General features: G+C 39.0%; 1 protein-coding gene across 4 annotated transcripts in view; it reads right to left on the bottom strand.

Annotated features, from left to right (window-relative positions):
• Nucleotides 1-19,677, bottom strand: part of HIPK3 (homeodomain interacting protein kinase 3) — a 123,373-nt gene that overhangs the window by 77,101 nt on the left and 26,595 nt on the right. Inside the window, exon 1 of one of the 4 annotated variants that reach the window (XM_046643730.1) lies at nt 19,473-19,609. The exons of 2 other annotated variants lie outside the window; for them this stretch is intronic. Coding sequence is in view for 1 of the 2 variants with exons in the window: in XM_046643727.1 (XP_046499683.1) it covers nt 6,800-6,854 (55 nt within the window). In the remaining variant the exon portion in view is untranslated. Of the gene's footprint in view, nt 1-6,799; nt 6,867-19,472; nt 19,610-19,677 lie in introns of those variants that run through there. One more of the 4 variants, XM_046643727.1, reaches the window with a different exon arrangement.

Genomic DNA, 19,677 nt, shown 5'->3' with positions numbered 1-19,677 from the left:
TCCTGAGGACTTGGAAATAGGTAAACTAACTGAAGATGAGTTCAGAGTAGCTATCATCAAAAAGCTCAATGAGGTAAAGGGAAATATAGAGAAACGAGTCAACGAGTTCTGTAGTTACTTCACAAAAGACATTGAAATTATAAAGAAGAATCAATCAGAAATACTAGACGCGAAAAATACAATGGATCAAATAAAACAGAATACAGATTCCCTGAATACCTGTGTAGACACCATAGAAGAGCAAATCAGCATAATCGAAGACAGACAGGCTGAATGGCTCCAAACAGAGGAAGAAAGAGAACTACAAATTTAAAGAACTGAAGAAAATCTCCGAGAAATTGCTGACTCAATGAAAAAATGCAACTTAAGAATCATCGGTACTCCTGAGGGCGTGGAAAAGGAAAATGAAGCAGAAAGTATGCTCAACGAAATAAGGCAAGAGAACTTCCCAAATCTAGGGATTGAGAAAGAAATGTGTGTGGAGGAAGCTTTCAGATCTCCTGGATTTGGCAATGTAAAAAGACCTACTCCAATGCATATAGTAGTAAAAATGGCATAAATGAATGACAAAGAAAGAATACTCAGGGCAGCAAGGCAGAAGAATGTAACCTACAAAGGAACCCCTATGAGACTTTCAGCGGATTTCCCCACAGAAGCCTTACAAGCTAGGAGAGATTGGAGTGACATATTCAAAACTTTAAAGGATAAAAATCTTCAGCCAAGAATACTCTATCCAGCCAAAATATCCTTCAGATAGGAGGGAGAAATTAAATCTTTTCCAGACAAACAAAAGCTAAGGGACTTCGTAGTCACAAGACCTCCCCTACAAGAAATCCTCAAGAAGGCTCTCATACCTGAAAAAAGGAAAAAGTGAGAAAGGGGTCACAAAACACAGAATAGGGAGACAAATACACAGAATCGGGATAGGGTGGCAAATATTCAACTATAGCATTAGGATAAAGGGAAGGAAATCACCAAAGCAAAGACAGTCTTATCACTCTAACCACAAACTCACAAGACAAGTTGGAATAAGAGATGAAAACAATAATTTAGGAGGGGAGGATGAAAGGGACTGAAACAGTCTAGGCTAAGTAAGTAAGAGATCACCAGAAAATGGACTATGTTATACACGAGACTCTGAATACAAACTCAGGGTAGCCACTAAACTAAAAAACACAACAGGGACACAAAACATAAATAAGGAAAAATCTAAGAAACCCAGCATGAGAAATTGCAGAAGTCAATGGGTAGGCTAAAACACACAGGACGAGAAACAAAGGAAACACAGGAAAACCAGAAACCCAAGAACAGAATGACAGTATTAAGCCCTCATGCATCAATACTCACCCTCAATGTAAACGGACTGGACGCTGCAATAAAAAGGCACAGAGTGGCAAGAGGGATTAAAGAAAAAGATCCAAGAATCTGTTGCCCCCAGGAAACACACCTCAGCTCCAAGGACAAACACAGGCTCAGAGTGAAGGGGTGGAAGACAATACTCCAAGCTAATAGCAAACAAAAGAAAGCAGGTGTCACAATACGTATATCACACAAAACAGAGTTCAACATAAGGCAGGTAAAGAGCGACACAGAGGGACAATATATAATGATCAAAGGGACACTTCATCAAGAAGAAATAACGCTTATAAATATCAATGCACACAACACAGGAGCACCAAAGTTCATAAAGCAACTATTAACAAACCTAAAAGAAGATACCAAAATTAACACAATAATAGTAGGGGACCTCAACACCCCACTCACATCAATGGACAGATCATCCAGACAGAAAATCAACAAAGAAACAGTGGAGCTAAATGAAAAGCTAAAACAGTTGGACTTAATAGACATATATAGAACACTCCACCCAAAACAGCAGAATACACCTTCTCAAGCGTGCATGGAACATTCTCAAGGATAGACCATATGTTGGGAAACAAGGCAAGCCTCTATAAATTTTAAAAAATTGAAATAATAACAAGCATCTTCTCTGATTATAATGCTATAAAGCTAGAAATTAATTACAAGAAAAAAGCTGAGAAAGGCACAAGGATGTGGAGACTAAACAATATGCTATTGAACAAGCAATGGATCATTTTAGAAATTAAAGAAGAAATCAAAAAATACCTGGAGACAAATGAAAATGATAACATGCCATACCAACGCATACGGAAAACAGCAAAAGCTGTATTAAGAGGAAAATTCATTGCAATACAGGCACATCTTAACAAACAAGAAAAATCCCAAATAAGCAATCTTAAACTACACCTAACTGAATTGGAGAAAGAAGAACAAAGCCTAAAGTCAGCATAAGGAGAGAAATAATAAAAATCAGAGCAGAAATAAATACTATTCAAACAAAACAGGCAGTAGAAAGGATCAATGAAACAAAGAGCTGTTTCTTTGAGAAGATAAATAAAACTGACAAAACCCTAGACAGATTTACAAAGAAAAAGAGAGAGAAAGCTCAAATAAACAAAATCAGAAATGAAAGAGGAGAAATAACAACAGACTATGCAGAAATACAACGAATTATAAGAGAATACTACGAAAAACTCTATGCCAGCAAAATGGATAACCTAGAGGAAATGGATAAATTCTTGGACTCCTACAATCTCCCATAGCTTAGTCAACAAGAAGCAGACAATTTGAACAGACCAATCACAAGGAAAGAGACTGAAATAGCCATCAACAGCATCCCGAAGACTAAAACCCCAGGACCAGATGGAATGCCTGGGGAATTCTACCAAACTTTCAGAGAGGATTTAATACCTATCCTTTTCAAGCTATTCCAAAAAATTAGGGAGGATGGAACACTTCCTAACACATTCTAGGAGGCCAACATCACGCTGATACCAAAGCCTGACAAGGACAGCACGGAAAAGGAGAACTACAAGCCAATATCACTGATGAACATAGATGCAAAAATCCTCATCAAAGTTTTGGCAACCCAAATTCAGCAATTCATCAAAAGGATCATACAGCATGATCAAGTGGGATTCATACCAGGGACACAGGGATGGTTCAACATCCACAAATCAATCAACGTGATACACCACATCAACAAACTGAGGAATAAAAACCACATGATCATCTCAATAGATGCAGAGAAAGCATTTCACAAGATGCAACAGCCATTTATGATAAAAACCCTGAACAAAATGGGGATAAAAGGGAACTACCTCAACATAATAAAGGCCATATATGACAAACCCATAGCCAACATCATACTCAGTGGGCAAAAACTGAGTGCCATCCCCCTGAAGACAGGAACGAGACAAGGATGCCTCTATCACCACTCTTATTCAACATAGTACTGGAGGTTTTGGCCAGAGCAATTAGGCAAGAAAAAGGAATAAAAGGAATCCAAATAGGGAGGGAAGAAGTGAAACTCTTGCTGTTTGCAGACGACATGATCTTATATATAGAAAACCCCAAAGAATCCACTGGAAACCTTTTAGAAGTAATCAACAAACAGCGAAGTTGCAGGGTAGAAAATCAATAGCATTTTTTTTTTTTTTAAAGATTGGCACCTGAGCTAACAACTGTTGCCAATTTTTTTTTTATCTGCTTTATCCCCCCAAACCACCCCCCATACATAGTTGTATATCTTACTTGTGGGTCCCTCTAGTTGTGGCATGTGGGACACCACCTCAACGTGACCTAGCGAGCAGTGCCATGTCGACGCCCAGGATCTGAACCCTGGGCCGCCACGGCAGAGCACGCGAACTTAACCACTCGGTCACGGGGCCGGCCCCAGTAGCATTTCTATGCTCTAATAACAAACTAACAGAATAAGAACTCAAGAACACAATACCATTCACAACCGCAACAAAAAGAATAAAATACCTCAGGGTGAATTCAACTAAGGATGTGAAAGACTTACACAATGAAAATTACAAGGCTTTTCTGAAAGAAATGGATGACGACATAAAGAGATGGAAAGACATCCCATGTACATGGATTGGAAAAACAAACATAGTTAAAATGTCCATTCTACCTAAAGCAATCTACAGAGTCAACACCATCCCAATCCAAATCCCAATGACATTCATCACGGAAACAGAACAAAGAATCCTCAAATTCATATGGAGGAACGAAAGACCCCAAATTGCTAAAGCAATTCTGAGAAAAAAAAAAAGAATAAAGCTGGAGGCATCACAATTCCAGACTTCAAAATATATTACAAGGCCATAGTGATTAAAACGACATGGTACTGGTACAAAACAGTACATGGCTCAGTGGAACAGAACTGAAAGCCCAGAAATAAAACCCCACATCTACGGACAGCTATTCTTCAACAAAGGTGCCAAGAACATACCTTGGAGAAAGGAAAGTCTCTTCAACAAATGGTGCTGGGAAAACTGAACAGCCACATGCAGAAGAATGAAAGCAGACCATCATCTTTCACCATACACAAAAATAGACTCAAAATGGATCCAAGACTTGAAGGTAAGACCTGAAACCATAAAACTCCTAGAAGAAAACACAGGCAGTATACTCTTTGAAACTGGTCTTAAAAGGATCTTTTCGAATACCAGGTCTACTCAGAAAAGGGAAACAGAAGAAAAAGTAAACAAGTGGGACTGCATCAGACTAAAGAGCTTCTGCAAGGCAAAGGAAACCAGAATCAAAATGAAAAGACAACCCACCAACTGGGAGAAAAGATTTGCAAATCATATATCCTACAAGGGGTTAATCTCCATAATATAAAAAGAACTCACACAACTGAACAAAAAAACAAACAAACAACCCATATAACCCAGCTATCCCACGGCTGGGTATCTACCCAAACAACCTGAAATTAACCACCCAAAGTAACATATGTAACCCTATGTTCATTGCAGCACTATGCACAAGAGCCAAGACATGGAAACACTTCAAGTGCTCATCCACTGATGACTGGATAAAGAAGATGTGGTATATACTTGCAATGTAATACTACTCAGCCAGAAAAAAAAGACAAAATCATCTCATTTGCAACAACATGGATGGATCTGGAAAGAATGATGCTAAGTGAAATAAGCTAGACTGAGAAAGACAAAGACCATATGATTTCACTCATGTGGAATATAAACAAACACATGGACAAAACAGTTTACTGGTTACCAGGGGAAGGGGAGGGAGCACAGGGGGTGAAGGGGAGCACCTATGTGGTGACAGACAAGAAACAATGTACAACAGAAATCTCACAATAATGTAAACTATTATGAAAAGAAATTAAAAATGGAAATACCATATGACACAGCTATCCCACTTCTGGTATTTATCCAAAGAACTTAAAATCAACAATTCAAAGAGACTCATGCACCCCTATGTTCACTGCAGCATTATTCACAATAGCCAAGACGTGGAAGCAACCCAAGTGCCCAATGACTGATGAGTGGATAAAGAAGATGTAGTATATATATACAATGGAATACTACTCAGCCATTAAAAAAAGACAAAAATCATCCTATTCACAACAACATGGATGGACCTTGAGGGTATGATGTTAAGTGAAATAAGCCAGACAGAGAAAGACAAACAACATACCATACAACAACACATACTTCACTCATATGTGGAAGATAAACAAACGGACAAAGAGAACAGTTTAATGGTTACCAGGGTAAAGGAATTGGGGGGGCACAAAGGGTGAAGGGGTGCATTTATATGGTGACTGACAAATAATAATGTACAACCAAAGTTTCACAATGTTATAAACTATTATGACCTCCATAAAAAAATAAAAGATGAAGAAGAAACACATTACATCCTTAACACACTACTCTCCTTAATACCACTGGCCTTATTTTAGAGAAAAGGGTACAAACCAGATTTTTTAGTACATGCCAATGAAAGAAGGAAAATCTACTGTAAAGAATTTAATGTACTCAATTCATTTCACTCAATAAACGTTTCAGAATTTTAAAAAGAGACAAAATAACGTGTCCAAGACAGGCTACACTGGAAGATAAGTTTTTCTTGTGAACAGTAAGTGGGTTTAACTCTCTTCATTGGCAATTTAAATATTAATATTTTAAACACCAATATCATTAACAGGTTATTACCAGTATTCTATCCAGGAAATTAATTACACTAAAAATTTCACAAAAGGGGCTGACCCCGTGGCCGAGTGGTTGGGTTCCCACACTCCGCTTCGGCGGCCCAGGGTTTCACAGGTTCAGATCCTGGGCACAGAAGCGGCACCGCTGGGCGGGCCATGTTGGGGTGGCGTCCCACATGCCACAACTAGAAGGACCCACAACCAGGGTATGCAACTATGCACTGGGGAGATTTGGGGAGAAAAAGCAGGAAAAAAAAAAACAAGATTGGCAACAGTTGTTAGCTCAGGTGTCAATCTAAAAAACAAAAAGAAAGAAAGAAATTTCACATAAAAAACAACTTCACATAAATGACCCACCACATATTGAAAAGCTTCATAAAATAAACCTGCTGTCCGAGGTGCCCACAAAGCATGTGTGCGAATGCAGTGCAGTCTGGGCGTCTTCCAGCAGCGCTGTGAACAAAGCATCTAGGGAATGTGTTGACTATGACACAAACCAGCACAGGAAACAACAAGCCTCATCTGACTTAGCAAAACACTCCAACTTTTGGGACAGAAAATGGCCCGTTGGACGTTTCAAAGCTGCGAGAAATTACCCTGCCAGTACAAATCTTTACTTCAGAAAGGCTAGAAAAGACAATTAAAAACAGTACTTAAGCATCTAATTCTCTAGATTTTTCTAAGCTATATAAAATCAAAACTCAGAAATGGAAACCCTGACAGAAAAGCTGACTAAAGATAAAGGCTCACCTGAAGCGCTCTCTTCCTTGAAGCAGACTTGAACAATTTCATTTAAATTCATCATACAATATCTACCAACCCCAACAGCTACCAACAAATCGTGAGGACAAGTCAAGTCGTCTACGTCTGGGTCATGCACCCCTCCCTGAACAGAAAGCCAGATGACACACCTTCCACCTTACAGCAAAGCTGTTGCAAAAGAATCATCCTGAAACTTTTATTTCTTATAAAAAACCCATATTACCAACTTTTAGGCAAACATAAATATGAAATACTAAAGACTACGAAGACAAAGTCAAATGCTTCTTACCACAACACATCCTAACTGATCTCGCTCTGAAACAACCGCTCCGACCAACAGAGCAAACTGAATCCCAGATTAATAATTTGATCAAATGTCCACTGCTGACAAAGCGATATACAGGAAAAACTGCTGACAAGGTTTTTGTAAGAGAGAACACTTCCAAGTTATAAATGAACACTTACAGAATCAAAGTTCAAGTTCTACAAAACTTTTCAAAATTATGGGCTATCCTAAATGAACTCTAAGATTCTCATTTCGCATTTCCAATTGTACAACATCCTACACTCATAACTGAAAGAGAACTATCACTCCAGAGTAACATACATCATAAAAATTAAAAGTCCGAAAACCAGTGAAGTTAGAAGAGTAGCTGCCCCCACACACCCCCACACAAGTAACAGTTTTGCATTTGTAAGAGCTGAAAAGACAAATATTTGCAGTGCATAAACCTGATAATAGTGCTTTTAGTTTTGAAAAACCTTTATGAAAAACATTTTAGGGCTTGAAAAAATAAACTGGAACAAAAAAGTCAACTACTTGTTCTTTCCAAATTCTGTTAAAATACTATATGGTTTTGATAGTGCCCTACACGGTTAAATTCAAAGTTTTGGATTTTCCTAAACTTATGTTCTCTCTCTCCTTATGTTTCAGTTGCCAGATATGCCACTTTATATAAATGCCCCATTTTAGGAATTTAGTGAAGTACCTTCAAAAACCTTTCTAATGTAGAAACACTCTATCTTTTAAGTTTCAAATTTTCACTGTCATCTTTATTTTCTGAACTGCGGATGGCCTTCCACAATGGCTTCAGGAAATCCTGTGCTTCAGGAAACTACGGTATCTAGTCAGACACAACAGAAGGAACAGAACCGAGAATACCTTAAGAAAAATACAGATCTCCTTCTTGTTCTCATGACAAATTTGAGGAAGGGGACAGGGCAGAGATTTGCAACAGATCTTCTTAGGAAAGCCAGGACACTCTAACGAACAATGTAGTGCATGAGGACCTAGAGAGCAAGGCAAGCACACGCCTCCTCCAGAGCGTGCTCTCCAAGACAAGGCGCTGATTCCTGGAGATCTGCTGCAGCTGTTCTCTGTGGCTCTGACAACCTCTAATCATTAACTTTTTAAAGTTACACACTGTTGGGTTGCTTGTAATAAGCTGTACACTAAAAGTGCACATTTGTACAGACTTAGCAAGGGTCACATAAATATTTCTTTCTTCTACAAGTTCCAAAGAAACACTGAAAATTTTTTTAAGTTAGTGTAAAAAGCCACACTGCCTTACATGATACTGAAAATTATATCTATCAGAATTATAGTGATAGAAAAACTTAGATTTATCTGTCTAAAGCGACTGTTTGAAATGCCATCAATATATACTAAGATAAAAAGTTGATTCCAAAAGTTTAATTCAGTTTGAAGTTGCCCCTAAACAATGGCTAACAGCTTCTAAGTTCAAACTTAAGGCTGGTTACTGATCCTGTGGAATAAAATAAAAAAAAATACACTAAATCATTTGCCTGAAAACAACCACGAAGTACTTACAGTTTACTGCTGAGAAATTTATTCTCAGATAATAACTAAAAGCTTCCTATTGGCCAAAACTGACCTCTTGGCATTTTTTAGGCATTTGCACGAGAAGGTAGATAGAATCTCAGATAGGAAAGCAATGATTATATATTAATTATACATGAGGAATATATCAAAGTTACTTTAAAACAAGGTTGACACTTAAAATGTTATTTAGTCACAGAAGCCTCACAAGTTGAAAGAGTAAAAACTATCACTAGGTCATTATCATGACCTGGAATCAGACTGCAAGAATGAGTAGACCAGAGTAACGTGAATTTAACATGTTTTGCCATAAAAACATGAAAAGATACACACTGTTCATTCCAGGAAGAGGGAGACTTTCAGTACGGAAATCATTTTTAAATTATTCAATTACTATAAATTACAAAACACTCAGGAAAAAAACATTTCCTTCCAGTCATTCTAGTGTACATTTTATTGTATGTTTCTAATCATAATAGATGTATAATTTGATATGCCAATTTGTTCTCTTTAGGGTATCTTAACTATTATTTTGAATAGCAGCATAATATTCTATCATATGTGAATTTTATAATTTGCTGGTCTGCTTTTTTTCCAATTTTTTCACTATATTTATATAAAGTTTTAATGAACATTTTCATATAAATAACTTTTGCACATTCTTAGTTTTCTTAGTATTGGGTTTCCAATAGAAATGAGTGAAGATACGAAAGAGGAAATACAAAAAAAGGAACATATTTGGAAATAAGATAATCACTCAGTTTGAGCTACCTGTAGGGGAAAAATATGGAGATCAATAGCTCAAAAGATGAGCTGAAAGCTCAGAAATGAGTGGGGTCCTCCACCAATGCAATTACCTGGAGGAAGGTAGACGTAAGCTATGAATGAAAGAAAACTACCAGAGAGCCTAGTGGCAGTGATCTCACCAGAGTGGCCAGAGCTATACTGCCAAGGGCTGAGACGTGAACAGAAGGCTGAATAGAGGCTAGAGTCCACATTTAAGATGTCTGGAGGAAACAGAAAAGTGAAGACGGAAGAGGCACAATTAAAAGATGGCTGCTTCAGATCCCAGATACCTGGCCATTTTAAAAGGCTGAAGAAAAAGGGCCAAAAAAAAAATGGAACTTTAAGTTATTGGACAGACTCAAGATGTTGACAAACACAGTTCGGGACGAAATCCACAATACAGAATAGGAGGTACTCCTGGAGAGAAGGAGACGTTTCTTTTCTTGAGAGAGGAGTGAAAACACAGAGTGTGTACTGGTGGAAGTTACATTCCGAGGCAGAGGGCTGGGCATCTGGAGAAGTTCCCACCTCCTGACCTCCACGTAGGAGGAGAATTAAAGAGGTGGGGGGAGGAGGGTTTTGAGCAGTCAAGTGTGTACAGGACACACTCACGAGCGCTCAGTCAGGTACCCGTCAAGGACTCAACACAGATGCTACACTTTGACCAAAGGATACAGCGAGAGTACAGCACACCCACATCGGACTACTTCTATAATAATGTATTTGATTGCCAGTCTATCAGGCACTTTAGGGGATATAAAAATCTTTAAGACATGGTCTCTGACCTGAAGGAACAGTTCAGCTACTTGCCACCAAAGTGGAGCACACTGGACTTAACCACTACGCCATGGGGCCGGCCCCCAAATACTATTTCATATTTTTAAATGTAACCTTTCCCCAAAATCTAATGTATTAAGTTACTTTCTAATAGGTTATAAATTGAGGTATTTCACTTTCTTCCAATCAGATTAACGAGGAACAATTTCAAGCTGGGTATACCTTCAGATGTGAGCCACTTTAAAGAGATTTTCCAAGTTACAGAGCACCGACTAGGGTACTGTCAGGAAGGCCAGGCTCAGACAGGGCAACTCACAAGGCAAACATCCCAACTATTTTCTACGCAACAGCTACTGGCAAACCTTTCTGTTACAGTCCCTACATCGAGTTAAGTTTCCAGACAGAATTCAATTTTAAATACACATGTATAAAAGATGAAAATGTCACCAAACTGTCACATTTCCTAAGAATATATCATATACAAAAATATATATCGTATACAATTAAAATAGGGTCAATGCAACACAGTACTCGCCCTTTGCATGACTCTGCTTTAAGAACCCCAATATACTTTTGATTTACATATGTTAAGTACATAATAATATCCCTTCGGTATAGTGATTTCAAAGACTGGCACCTGAGCTAACATCTGTTGACAATCTTCTTTTTTTCTCTTTTCTTCTTCTTCTTCTCCCCAAAGCCCCCCAGTACATAGTTGTATATTCTAGTGTGAGTGCCTCTGGGTGTGGCATGTGGGATGCCGGCTCAAACGGCCTGACGAGCGGTGCCATGTCCACTCCCAGGATCGGAACCGGTGAAACCCCAGGCTGCTGAAGCGGAACGCAAGCACTTGACCACCCACCACTGGGCCAGCTCCTCAGTTATTCTCTTTCTCATCCAAACTAAACTGCATGCCTTTATTTTGGTTAGACAAACGACAACCTTACATAAGAGGATTTCACTTAAGTTAGCTAATATATGAACTATAATTCCATTTGATTAATCATTTTATTCTGAAATAAGATTGTTTTAAATTTTCATTAAAACAAACAGGTAAAATTTAAAATATGAATTGTATGAGTCAATACTTACCAAAGATGATTTTTATAAGGTATTAAGCTAATAAGCAAACTTCAAAAACAATTATAAGGAAATACGTGTATATATATAAACAAATATATATATGCAAAATAGGTCATGATTTTATTTTCCTTCCCTATTTGTTACTGAAGAAAAAGTTTGTAATATTTATAAAATGAAAGTCAGATTAGCTGTCTCCTGTCCTACATTTCAAGTGAAATATGAGCAAAAAAGTAAAACTAAAGACTCAGTTCTCTAAACACCTGCATTTGAAATTAAAAGATACTGTGCAAGAGCCAAACACAAACCCAGAATCCACAGTAGAGGCAGCAGCACCCTCGGACAGCAGGGAAACGCACAAACGCAGGCAGACACGTCTTCTGTGCTCGTCTCTCAGTGCACATTGTGCATGTGGTCCAGGAAGAGCGTGATCCACTGCCACGCGCTTGTCCCAAAGAATTAACACATCCCACCCACCAAACCCTGAGAAGCATCATTGCTTTCCCAAATTTCATTCTGTTCAGAAGCTTTACTTGGCTTTCATTTGCTGCCATCCATAGTCTATTCTTAAATGTCACAAAAGCATAATAAGCCATCATTTTGCAAAGAACTAGCTAATTTCTTAAAGTTTGAGAAATGACAATGTAGATTTGTGCCCTAAATGTTTCACAGCACAGTCTGTAGCTGTAGACTGTTTCAGAACCTCAGATTCAGGGCTGGCCCGTGGCCAAGTGGCTGGGTTTGCGTGCTCCGCTGCAGCAGCCCAGGGTTTCTTCGGTTCGGATCCTGGGCTTGGACATGGCAGCGCTCATCAGGCCATGCTGAGGTGGCATCCCACACGCCACAACAAGAGGGACCCACAACTAAAAAATATACAACTATGTACCTGAGGGCTTTGGGGAAAAAGAGGAAAAATAAAATCTTTAAAAAAAAAAAAAAGAACCTCAGATTCAATGAATTAAAAGTAAATTAAAATGTTACATTCTACCCCAAAAAGTGCACAACCTAAGAATGTTAACTAAGACGTCTCAAAGATTGAGGACCAGCAGAACACTGCCCATTTCACCCCAGAACCACACAAGTTTTCTTTGTTTCCAAACCAACTTGACAGCTACATGCATTTGAGAGAGTCAAAATAGCACAGGTGTCCTGAGCCTCCAATCGGCTTGTGGCCCAAGGGTCAAAGTGAAATCATCTCTGGAAGCAAGATATGATCACTGTTTACAAATTCCCACAGCAGCAGATTCACCATAGGGTGCAGCGCAAATAAAGAGAAAAAGCTGTTCTACAGAAGCGAGAAGATACAAGGGAGGGTGGGTAGAAAGGGGCTCAGTGGCCTCTTCCTGGGCAGTCACGGCAAGAAAAAGGATTAAGAAACAACAGGTCTTCAAAGGACACTCAACAGAAGCCAAAACAACCACCCAACCACCTGCAAGAACCCTCCCAGCAAAAAGCAGCCAATGTATGCTCAGGGCCTTGTTCTTTCACCAGAGAGAGGACTCCAGTCCACTGAGAGAGGGTCCATGTGAGACAAAGTTACAAACAAAGACAACTGAGTTCTGCATTCAACCCCTCTCCCCAGAGCACCCTTCACACCACGCAGCTAACGCGGGCATCTTTTCAAGGTTAACTCCTTTCAGATTGTGCTCTCAAGCTGCTACCATGGCCAGACCATTCCCTCCAGCAGCCACAGAAGACACAAGACAAATGGAATCTCTTCACTGCTGAGCTGATTCATCTGGAGACCCAGATTAAAGATTCAATTATGAACATTTCTCAAGACATCCATACTTTATCATAACTTTTTATTTACACTTCTTTGTACTTTCCGTAAAAGTCTTAGCAACTAAGCTGGTGGAAACCAGCCCTTCAAGTTCACTCCCACACATGAGGTAGCTTTACTCTTTTCCCTACCTACAGACTACTATTTCAATAGTAAACGATGTTTGTCACAAGAAAACTAGATGGAAAGGAACGGATCACCATTCAGGACAAATATATAGCCACCACGTGAAGTGATTGACACACACCTGACTACAGCCGCGTGTGTTCTGGGTTATGTTTCCATAACAAAGTGCACATCAGCGTGGCTGGAGTTCTAAAGCATCAGCACAGGAAGGACCAGACTCCCCAACACCAGTCTCTAAAGTGAAAAACTACTTTAGATTTACTGGATTGCTTGGCAATCGTACTTAGAAAAAGCTAACTTTATCCAGAGCTAGAAAACGCTTGGTAACGGCCACATATCTTAGACTCTGCTTGGGTACGCAGTGATCACATTTCTAGCCTCGTACATCACACAGCACTTCAAGAAATGGTTTATCTTCTAAAATTCCTTCCTTATGCTCTCTTTACTGAGCAGCTATAGTTATCTTCTCCCTTCGGGGCATTTTTGTTCTGTAATCTATAACATCTTTGGAAACTGCAATCCAGAGTCCTACTTTGAAAGCACGGGACTGAGCCTTTACTGCCCACTTGCGATCTGCCATCTTTATGACACACAAGTACAAACTCCAAGAGCAACTCAATTCTAGGAAGAAAAGATGCTGAGAAAGTCCATCGTATCTCATTTTTAGAATTTTACAAATGCACCTTAAAGTTTTAGGACAGAATACAAAATGAGGAAGTCTAGCTAGGCTTTACCAAGCTATCAAGATAAGCTTTAAAAAAACTGTTGTTTTACTAACACCTGTTTACCTAAAGACAGGTCTTAAAGGTAAAGGATATTGATACCTTCAGATAAAAGAAGAGTCTATCTTGCTTATCATTAATCAAAAATTACAGCAATACATATGAGCCCCTTTCCCCAGACTAGAAAATAATCCAAGTCAAAATTACTAGGCAACACTCAAAATAAACAATCTTAAGAAATGTGAACCCACAACTAGAATATACAACTATGTACTGGGGGGATCTGGAGAGAAAAAGCAGGGGAAAAGAAATCTAAACAGGCTATATTTAAATTATTCTTCTTAGACAGTGTTTTCCAACTCACACACACATACAAATATTAAAGAAAATTTACAGTATTTAGCTAATTTTACCTACTACTTGCTCAAAGCTCTCTTCATTCATAGCACGGGACCTTGCACTTGGTGGACATTTAAATATGTACTAAATAAAAAAGTTTTCATACACATTTTATCATTTTATCTGCCGTAATAAAATTTCACTTATTTGTGGTCAGAGTCTGTGATCGAGCTACAAAAAAATAAAGCATACTAACCAGATTAAAAATCAAATATTTTTGAACCCAATATTGTTCTTATCTAACTTAAAATACAAAACTGCAACTGATACACTGCAGAGATACTTGTACTGTCTCCACGGAAACTGGTTACAAGTTGCCCCAAAATGCTTCTGTTTTGTTTTGTGTTGAGAACGCAGTGAAGCACAGCATCACAGCTACAGGCTACACAGCACACAACCTATAACTTTCATTGTGATTTTGTCACTACACCCTATTTAATCTCAATAGAGGCTGCAACAAATTACATGTTTAAAGTGCTCAGAAGTATTAACTTAAATTATACTTTAGAAGAAATGTCTCTAGGAAGTCAGGTTCAATTTCAGTATGTTATCACTCTATCTAACTTATTAACTATTTAAGACCGCAGCATTATATATCTAAAGTCGTATAGTTTACCAAACCTACAAGACTCTCATTGCATTATTAAACAGGTAACAGTCAGAATATAGACAAATGAAATTTTTAGGCCTTTAAATAACTGCATTACAGGGTTGGAAACATTTTCTGAGCAAGTTATTTTCTGCAAAAGTTTCAGTGTTTACACTATTTTATCTTTTTAAAATTGTAAAATACTTTATGAGTAATAAGCAACAAAGTAGGGGGGAAGTTGAAGAATTTCAAGTTATATAAATGTTTTTGGTAAACCAAATACTTTTTTTTTAATTTCTAAAATGTAATAATTGGCTAGTCAAATGCAGCCAAGTTTTATATTTTCTATCAAATCTTAAAGACAAAATTCTTGGTAAGCCGTACGTAATAAAATATAATTTATAATAAATGGCTACAAAATTTTAAAGCAGGGGAGTCACATATTCAGTTCCTCTGATTATTTCAATATCTATCAAATCTAAACAATCTTTCTCCAATTAGAAAAGATCCTCCAGCATTAACAATTATGCAAAATGAAAAAGAACTTATCTGACCACCCCTGGCAAACCTTTATTTTCAATGTGACCAACAGTCAGACTGAAGAACCAGCCTTTGACAACTTAGATCCTTACCCAAGAGGAAGTAAGGCTCAAAAGGGCAAAGGACAAAGTCCGTCTCCCTTCCTCTTCTCTAAATCTCCACTTCCTCTCAGTGTAACCTGTTCGTTTAAATAACAAAATGACAAAGCAGCAAAGAAAGTGCAACACGAAGTGTATGTGGAAACCTAATCTTTAAAAGAAGAAACGTTTATCTCAGAAGGTAAAAATGGACTGTGTAGCAAATATCAGAGAAGTGTGGGATTTAATTCAGTTTCAAAAACCTAGACTCAGACACTATGTGTACCATAGTTTTATTTTTAAGGATCTCTAGAAACTAAAATTATTCCTATAATCAAATTCATTTAATAGCAATAATATATTCTATGCTCTTTGCACTTCTGACTTCAAGTTAGGCCTGAGATTTAACTGTACAGAAAGTTTATCTTCTCTAAATTCTTTTTTTTTTTAAGATTTTATTTTTTTCCCTTTTTCTCCCCAAAGCCCCCAGGTACATAGTTGTATATGTTTAGTTGTGGCATGTGGGACGCCACCCCAGGGTGGCCTGATGAGTAGTGCCATGTCCGCCTCCAGGATCCAAACCTGCGAAACCCTGGATGGCCAAAGCAGAGCGTGCGAACTCAGCCACTCTGGCTGCAGGCTGACCCAGTCTTCTCTAAATTCTTAAAGAAAAGTCTTTTATATTGAAGAAACAAAAGACAAAGAGATAGGGAGGCAAGGGGAAGAAAAAGAATTTTAAAACTCGATCAAGGATGATAAACAGATTTCACCAGACTGATCGTTTAGTAGGTATCACGGCATGTTCTTAATCTTTCCCCCAAGCTACCACAAAACTTGAACATTTAAGTCAAAACACATTTCTAAGTCTCCCAAACCCAATTAAACCAACTTCTTCCCCAACTACAGCCCAGCTTCCTCTACCCTACCTGTCCCACAACCTTCCCTCCACTCAGTCTCCTGCAGGAAGGAAAAATTCTCACTCTTAGAAAACTAGAGAAACTACCTGGGTCAAAGTAACAAAATAGATTTAAGGTAAAAAATATTGCCCTTGGTTTGTTTTTCAAAGACTTTCTGTTGGAAAAAGTCAGCTTTCTAAAGTACTGACTACTAAATATAAGACAAAGTAAATCAGTTTAATGACTTAACTGTCCCCAAACCACAAATGCCACCCTAAAAACACAGTATTTCCAATCCTCATCCAGCTCTTTCATTTCCACCCAGGAGGAAGAGCAGCGGCTCTGGGTGCACAGGATCCCAGTGGTGCACCTCAGAACCACGGCAACAGGCGGCCTTCACGCAGCGACACGGCCCAAGTTCCAACTGACAACAGCCTGACCTGCTAGATAGGTCAAGGTCTAACTGGACAAACATTTAGGTAAAATGTTTAACATACATCCTCCAAATATGTATTTTAGCTTGGTCCTAACAGTGATTAAGATAAGTTCCACAACAACAGCTATGACAAAGCGTCAGAAGCAGCACACTAATATTAAGTTGTTTTTCCCACAAAGCACTCTTAATTATACCAACCCAACCAAAAGAAGTGGACTATATTTCCTTAAGTCGGCCGCATAAGTGCTCTGGCTATCCTAAAAACCTCCACTGATTCCAAACTTATACTCCAAATACATGTCCCTCTCCAACTTACAAGTGCTTAAGGGTAACAGGCAAGATATACTTGCTAAGCAGCTGGATCCAGAACCAGTAAGGACATTTAAAATAATTTCTTTAGACTTACATTTGTATCATATAAAAGAGCTGTCTATGACAAAGCTGTCAACAAGTTGTGTGGGGGGAGAGGGGCACCTTTAAAAAACTAATGACAGACTCTCCATTTGAACAAAGTTCCAACAGTTTGTCTTCAGATGTAACTTCCGAGTTAAACATACCACATTGGAAGCTTCAACTTCAGATATTAGGAAATTAGGACAGCCACAAACCCAGAAATTTTACATCAACATTTCTTTTGGCAGCAACAATATAATTATACAGCAAGTTATTTTGTATCCTCTAATAGTTAAGAGGCAAGAATAACTCTGGCAGGATATTTTAAATACGGAGAGTTTCAAAGTTCCTTAAATCTACATATTGCCATGAACAAGTTTTCATCTCCAAACTTAAACATAAAGCTGCCATGGAAATTACATTTTTTATGCCTTTGAATTAACTCCCAGTAATGCAGTTCTAATCTACCATACCACCACCCGTGGTGAACTGCCACAATGAGACCAGCACGTTAAGAAAGTCAACTTCAAAATCACCAGAATAAGACATTCTAACATTCAAATGGAAAATGACATGCACACCAGTACTCCATCAATGGACCTGAAACAGGTTCCGGAAACAGTATTCCGAAATTTACATTTTCCCCTGCTTCCCTCCCACAGATATGCCTTCAGTGCTCTTGTAGTATCAAATATTTAAAACAAAAGCTCAATCCAGAACTTCATTTGACAGCTGTTGCTATTTTAAGTTGCAAGAAAAAAAAGGCTTTCAATACCCTGCATTAAACAAATACTTATTTATGCGTCGGGCCATACCAGCTACAGCGACCCACCTCTGTAATTTACACCTTATTTTATGGTATTCCATGACAGAACACCCAAAACATTAAAGTAGTATGATCTGAAGCTTCTTTTCAAGCATGTTTACAGGAAGAATTACCTCATAAAAAACCATCCACTTTTATGTGACTCTCAAACTCCATGCCCAGAAGCTAATGACTAGTTTATAAGCAAGATAATGACTAGTTCAATGGAAACAGCATTATGACAATAAGCTCAGACTGGCTCACCATGTTATGATCTGCTTGCCTAATATGTATGTTTAGCTACTGTAGTCAGCAATGTCCAAATATAAATTTGAAACATTTAATGGTTGGTTCTGTTCTAGATTTTAAGTTCATCCTACCTTTTCAAAACATAGTTTTAATGTAAGGCTGTCCACATTTCTTATTTTTTTAAGAAAACATATTCCCTAGAGTAGAAAAAAAAGAGTTAAGGAACAAATTAAATTGTTATTCAATTTCCTATAAGCACACACACACAAAAAATCTAATGTCCAAAATCTCAAATATTTCAGCACACCTCTACCTTAACAGAAATTCAAAACCAATAAGTTTCAAAACTAAAAGGAAAATAAACTTCAAACAGGTTGGGCATTACATTCCATAAATAAGAGTTCCCTACACTATGAATGTACCCATAAATATACCAAGAAATACCTTGTTGACTTAAAAGTAAAGAGCTTCACTTGCATCCCAATTACTGTTACGTGGCATGAAGGCATAAGGCAACCAGCAAAACTACAAAAAGTATTTTTTAGAAAAGTCAATCATACAAAATCGCCCCCTTCACAACAACACGGATGGACCCGGAGGGCATTAAGCGGCTCTGATCTCACTCGCACATGGAAGAGAAACGCGCACAGTGCAGCGTCCCCGGGGCGCGGGGCTGGGGGTGGGCGGAGGCGGCGAGGGGGGCGCCTTGATACTGATACCGGGACTGACAAACGGGAAGAACGCACAGCTGCAATCTCACAACGTTATCAACTCTTATGAGCTCGATAAAACAAAAACCAGCCGGCCGCATTTTGTTTACTTAAACGCTAAGTTTAATCCTGACCTATCAAAACCCTATCGCGGCTCAGCCTGGAAAATTAGCACCGCGCTTGCAAACGCCAGCAGAATCCGGACGCATCAGACACGGCGAGGCGCGCTCAGTTTCCGAAAAATTACACGAAAAACGCAGGATGACGTCAAATATCTCAGCTGGGGAACCAACCCACCCACCCATCCTGCTCCGAAGTTTTCATCCAAAATTCGATCAAAAATGGAACCTCTGAAAATTTTAAAGCGCCCCGCAATTAAAACTTCGAGGTAAACTGGAAGGGGACGAACGTGAAAATTTCCACTTCGGGCAGCTGCAGCTAACAAGCAAATACCTAAAATAGGAAGGAGAAACCGCCGCCGCCGCCGCTCTCCCAACCCCCGGGGGCCCAGCTGACGGCGGCGCCCGACAGGTGGAGACCGACGACCCGGCCCGCGCCCGCGGCGCCCGCCGCCCGCCTTCCGCGGGCCTCCCGGAGCCGGCGCGCCGCGTGGGTCCCGACGGGCGGGCGCGCGCAGGGCCCGCGGCCGAAACCCAAC

This window comes from Equus quagga, chromosome 17 (genome assembly GCF_021613505.1).
Source record: "Equus quagga isolate Etosha38 chromosome 17, UCLA_HA_Equagga_1.0, whole genome shotgun sequence".
Taxonomy (NCBI): domain Eukaryota; kingdom Metazoa; phylum Chordata; class Mammalia; order Perissodactyla; family Equidae; genus Equus; species Equus quagga.
Note: the sequence above shows the minus strand (reverse complement) of the source record. Positions and strands in the feature narration are given on the sequence as shown.